Here is a 6301-nt window from a genome sequence, read left to right on the forward strand (position 1 = left end):
CCTTATACTTTTCTGTGCTGAGTTCAGTTTGTTGGCTAATGCTTTCTCCCTTTTCTTCTTTATAGTTGGTTTTGTGCTTATTAAACCCATATGTTTCTTTCCTTCTGGATTTGCTTAGAAGAATTGTTACTTTTCTCTGTGGTTACCTTGGAGTATATTCTTGTCTCTACATTTTTAAAATAGTGCATGCTGCAAAGACATTGTCCTGTTTTCCTCTCCATTTGAGGGTCTGTACCTAGAAGTTTTATTCCCTCTGATAGGTCAGTTACTGTTGTTGTGTACTGATTGAGTTCCTTGGTTTTTAAGGTATAATGTTTTATGGTCTCATTTTGAGTATCTATTTCTGATTTGGTTGTAGTGTTGATGCCACATATCCTGGTTTTGTTGATCTCTGTTGTGGGTTCTCTATTGGAAGAACTTCCTTAAGCATTCTTGTAGGGTTGGTCTGGTTTTCAAAAAATCCCATAATTCCTGTTTGTCTGAGAATGCCTTGATTTCGCCCTCATATTCGATGGATAATTTGGCTGGATATAGGATTCTTGGTTGGAATATCTTTTCCTTCAGTGTTTAATGTATGGTGTCCCATTGACTTCTTGCCTGCATGGTTTCTGCTGAGTAATCGGAGCTCAGCCTAACTGTTTGATTATTATAAGTAATATTTCTTTTTTCCCTGGCACTCTCAAAATTTTATCTTTGTCTTTGGTTTTGGAAAGTTTGATTATAATATGCCCCAGTGTTTTTCTCTTGGGATCTATCTTGTGTGGGGTTCTACGAGCTTCTTGGACAGATATCTTCTCTTCCTTTATGATATGGGGGAAGTTTTCTGTTAGCAGGTCTTCCACAATTTCCTCAGTGGTCTTTTTTGTCTCTTCTTGTTTTGGAATTCCAATGTTTCTTATATTAATTTTTCTCATGTCATTGCGTATAATTCTTAGGTTCTCTTTATTTCTCTTAAATCTTTGTTCTGATTTTTTCTTCATACAGGCTAGTGTCCAATTTGTCTTCTAGTTGGGATATGTGTTCTTCAGCCAGTTCTAACCTACTCTTTTGTGCTTCTACTCTGTTGTGTAATTCTGTCATTTTGGACTTCATCTTCTGCATTTTGGTACTCATCTTCTGCATTTCTAACTGCTGTTTTTGTATGAATTCTGATTGTGCATTAATCTTATTATTCTGTTCCTGAATGATTCTCCTGAGTTCCTCCAGGGAACTGTGTTCTCCTTGTTTTCGTTTGGGCTTGTATAGCTCTATAAACATACCTTCTATATTCCTTCTCAGATAATTTTATTGCCTCCTCTTCCTCCATGTATAATGAGAACTTTGTTTGTGGTTTTGCTTCTAATGCCTTGTCCTGTTTTGTTGTTTGATTTGAGGTCGTCTGTTGTTTCCTAGACATTTTGAGGTTGTCTTTAACTGTTGGTTATATGTTGATTTGTTTTGTCTTGGTTTTATGGTTTAATATTTTGAAAAGGTGAAGCTAGTGTATTTTATTTTATTTTATTTAGTTATTAATTCAGGTATGCTGGGTCACTCTGCAGTTTTCTTTGTGATGGTGGAATCACTGTGTGAAATGTGAATATGGGTTTCTGTTTGTCATAAAGAGTGTTTTGAGTTTGAATCAGGAGGTTTTATTTTGGCTGAATGTGGTTTCTTCTATTGGATGAGTGAAGTTATTGGTGGAGAAGGTGGGAGCGGAAAAAAAGAAAGCAAGCTAGGGGCGGTTTCTAAGGCTTGGGGGGGGGGGGGCTGCTGCTGATGACATCATACTGTTATTTACAGGCCAGCAGCTCAATTTCAGGAAAGGCTCCAGTTCTTAGGGGGTCTCCACTTTCCACCAATCTCAGACACATGCAAAAACCCCACTCTCAAGGCCCCTCTGTGTCAAAAAACCAACCCAAGGCAACTTCCCGGCTCCGCAATACCCCACGGGTGTTTCTCTCTCTGCCCTGCCTGCCCATGGCGGTGGCCCAACATGCCCAGACCAAGATCAGCTCAGGAGTTTGTGTGTGAGTCCACCCACCTGCAGAGCCAAAGGTGCACTTGGTTTCAGTTGCACTGGAATTGGGAGAGTGCCTGCTAGTAATCGGTTGTCCCAATATTAGTGATAAAGTCAAGCACCAACCCTTCAGTGTCACTAAGCTGACCCAAGCCTATTCAGTGACCCACTGAGGGGGGAATGAGCCCACCCTCCTGTAGCACCAATGGGCTCTCTGCTTGGGTTTCAGTGGTGCTGGATGTGCCTGTTCACACCTAGCTGACCGAAGTTACCAGTAAAATCAGGTGCTGAAGTTAGATCCTTGGGATGATCGCTGGTATGCTGGTGTCGTTGCTGGTATGCTGATATGGAGTGTCTTCTGCCTTGACCCAGAGAGGTCTCAGATGCCTTTCTTGCCTGCCAATTGCTCCCCCAGGGAAGTCTCTAATGGCCTTTCTTGGCTGCCTGTCCACACTCCACAGGGTAGATCATCTTTAGTTTCTTCCCCTGTACCTTTCCTCTAATTCTACTCCTCTGAGTTTGGTGCACTCTGACTCGGTGAGCCGTTCAGAGCACCAAAATCCCTAATTCAAACTGCTGTAACTAGTTTTTCAAACACTAAGATGCTAGAGGGAAATAGCATGGTGATTACTGATGAGACTCCATTTTGAATCCTGAAGTAATGTTCTAGCAGCCCAAATTGAACTTCATGCAATCCCTTTTCCGTTTTCCTCTCAGATGGTAAAAGGAAATGTCTGTCTTTACTGTGCATGCACAATATACTTTGTTCTTTCCAATGCTAAATTGGTCATCCCTTGCTTTTGCTACTGCTATTGATTCTATAGTACAGTATTTAGGATTCTTAGCCTGCATGAAATACCAAGGTGAAGAACTTAGTGAATAAATTGTACTCACATTGTCCTGACTATTATTCTTCATCTCCCCATGTAAACAGTAAATCTGATTTCTGTGCTTTTCTTGCCACTCTATCTGGTGAGAACTCCTAAATCTTCATTTATAGCTCTGTGAGATAAATGGGATTTTAGAGCCTTTTGGCTTCCTGTTTCTATCACCAGTTTTGGATTTCACCAGTAGTGCATTTGGTCTACTTACATCAAGATGTGATTTTCTTTGCCCATGCATTAGTCACATGTCATTTAGAAGCAGTTTTGCCTAAAAACATAACCGTATAAAAAGGCCCCCAAAGAAGCTGTTATGTTCATTTCATTTAAATGAAGAAAGGAGAGTTCAGCATTGTGAAAGTGGAATTATTCACACTCAGCACTAGGTAGATAGAGATATACAGATTACAGTATGAAGACAAGATCCAGTCAATCAGCTGGGTACTTATGACTCACATATTGGGCTAAGCAGTCATTTCTGAGAATTTAAAATGTTAGTAAATTGAGCTTCATTGTTGGTTAGTTCCATATTTTTATTACTGTAATCCTTCCATTTATCCTACTGGCAAATTCATTCCTTCATTAGTTTTCACTCTAAATTTTCTTATCTGGCATCACCAAAAAGCCAGTACTGTCCCTGGAAAACAAGAGAACACTGAAGTCTTTTCTTCCTTATCCTCCCTAGACTTCTCTGCTTTTGAATTAAACTTAATGAGCTTCAGTAGAGAATGAATGAGCTGACTAACTTGATGTCTATCTAAGTACTTTAATGCAAGCATTTGAAGCTTAATGAATGCATGATATAAGTCCAAGCAAATGACACTTCTTAAGGAGTTCTGGTGGCACAGTGCCTAAGATATTTGACTGCTAACCAGAAAGTTGGCCATTCAAACCCACCAGCTTCTCTGAAGGAGAATGATGGGACAATCTACTTCCATAAAGATTTGTTGTTGTTGTTGTTGTTATATGCCGTCGAGTCAGACCTGACTCATAGCGACCCCTCCTTGGGTGTCCGAGGCAGTATCACTACAGAAGTAGATTGCCCCATCTTCCTTCTGAGGAGTGGCTGGGAGGTTTGAACTGCCAGCCTTCTGGTTAGCAGTCAAGTGCTAAAGATTTACCACCTTGAAAATCCAGTGGGATCTCTATGAGTCAGAATCAACTCAATGGCAGTGGGTATGATAATTCCTACACAGGAGGATTCTAGGGCAGGTAAATTCCAAATACATCATAGCTGCCTTACTTTAGGAACAGCACAAAACAAAACAAACCCATTGTTGTCAAGTCAATTCTGACTCATGGTAACTCTGTGTGCTAGTGTAGACCTAAGCACCATGGGTAGGTTTGTTTTTTTCTTTTCTTTTTTTTTTTTTCTTTTTGTATTTGTTATGGAAGCAGATCACCAGACCTTTTTTTCATGTTGCTGAGTGGGTTCCACCTGCCAGCCTTTCACTTAGTAACCATGAGCAAATCATTTGCACTACCCAGGGACTGCTTGGGAAGAGCAGAGCTGGCTAATTTTGCAGACAGATGTGGGACTTACTCTAAAAGGGAAAGAAATTCTCCTGCCCTCATGTAGAGGACTTTTTCCATTGGCAGCTGTACTGTGTTCTGCAATAATTCCTGTGAAGTGTGGAATTTTCCAGACCTTGCCTTTTATTCTATGAGAATCCTACTGTGATGGTATATATTGCCAATGAAGTATGACTATACCTTCTCTTTACCATTTGTTCTTAGCTTGCTCCCATCACAGACTTGGTAAGAAACGTTCCTTGTGCAGTGACAAAACGGAACAACCTGAGAAAAGCTTTTCGAGAATATGCAGCCAAGTTTGATCCTTGCAAGTGCGCTCCATGTCCTAATAATGGTCGGCCTGCACTCTTGGGGACAGAATGTCTGTGTGTATGCCAGAGTGGTACCTATGGGGATAACTGTGAAAGGCGGTCTCCAGATTTTCAGTCTAGTAAGTACCAGTAACTTTTTCTGATGTAAGCCTGTTTTCCCTGACAAAAACTATTCTAGGTTGGTAAATTAGATAAGCAAACGAAAAACACACCCTTCTGTTAGCAATGACCACTGTGTGCAAACTCACAAGGAACATAAATTTATAAAAAGTAGACTCTAAAATCAAACAGATCTTGTGCCTTAGCTTTAACCTATCTGCTATGTGACTTTGGAAAAGTTACCTAACCTTTCTATGCCTCATTTTGTTCATCCACAAAATGGGGATAATAGTAGCATCTGCCTGAGAATTTAAAAAAAAAATAAAAAATACATACCACAATCTTTATAACAAAAAATAAATAATATAGCATTCCATAAAATAAATAACTGATACTATTATTATCTTTGTTATTAGTGTTTTTTTAGAAATCACTTTTAAAATAAATTTTAAGCCTCTTATGTGTTATAATGTAGAATGAAGATGGCATCATAATAAGGGAACCAACAATTTCATACAGACAACGTAATGTTCATACCTCAGATCCCCCGTTAAAAAGGGGTAAAGAGTAGGACTAAATTTTACTGCCCTGGAAAATGTAATTTGATAATCTATTTGAAGATGTTTATATGTGTTTTGTTGTTGTTGTTGTTATGTGCCGTCGAGTCAGACCCGACTCATAGCGACCCCTTCTTGGGTTTCTGAGGCAGTATCAGTACGGAAGTAGATTGCCCCATCTTCCTTCTGAGGAGTGGCTGGTGGGTTTGAACCACCATCCTTCTGGTTAGCAGTCAAGTGCCTTAGCCACTATCCTACCGGAGCTCCCCTTTATATGTATATGTGTGTGTATATGTACATATGTATGTATGTTTGCTAATAGTTGGAAATGATTCAAATAAGACTGGGCATTCTTCTTCCATAGTGATACCAACTCAGCAACCCAATGAGGGACCGCTATGAGTCAGAATTGACTCAATGGCAGTAAGTTTGGTTTTTGGTTTTTATATATATGTGTGTGTTTATCTGGGTAAATTTATCTGGGTATGTCTGCATGTATGTTTGCTAATAGTTGAAAATGATTCAAATTTCTTCCATTTTGTTCAGGCTTGTGGTAACAAGAATGGGAAAGCAAGCAATGTGTCAGGAACTTTATATAAGTAACCATGTGATAATCCACAAAGGAGGTCACACAGCTAAAATATGAGGAAATTAGTTTGGCCCACGTCTAAAGCCCAAATTCTCTCAGATACACCTTGCCCCAGGGTGGGTCTTCCTCTGTTCCAGATGCAGTAAATGGGAACTGGGGCTGCTGGTCTTCCTGGAGCACATGTGATGCTACCTATAAGAGATCAAGAACCCGAGAGTGCAATAACCCCACCCCCCAACGTGGAGGAAAACCTTGCCAGGGTGAGAAGCGACAAGAGGAAGACTGTACATTTTCAATAATGGAAAACAAGTAAGGACAGAAAAGGGAAAAGAATG

The 6301-nt window shown here is 39.9% G+C and overlaps 1 protein-coding gene across 1 annotated transcript in view; it reads left to right on the forward strand.

The window, feature by feature from the left end:
• C6 (complement C6) overlaps positions 1-6301 on the forward strand; it is a 129864-nt gene that overhangs the window by 86877 nt on the left and 36686 nt on the right. The window contains exons 10-11 of the mRNA XM_007950533.2: positions 4615-4840; positions 6104-6275. Coding sequence (XP_007948724.1) covers positions 4615-4840; positions 6104-6275 — 398 coding nt within the window. The remainder of the gene's footprint in view (positions 1-4614; positions 4841-6103; positions 6276-6301) is intronic.

Source organism: Orycteropus afer, unplaced genomic scaffold (genome assembly GCF_000298275.1).
Source record: "Orycteropus afer afer isolate SDZICR_OR568_19922 unplaced genomic scaffold, OryAfe1.0 scaffold00275, whole genome shotgun sequence".
NCBI lineage: Eukaryota > Metazoa > Chordata > Mammalia > Tubulidentata > Orycteropodidae > Orycteropus > Orycteropus afer.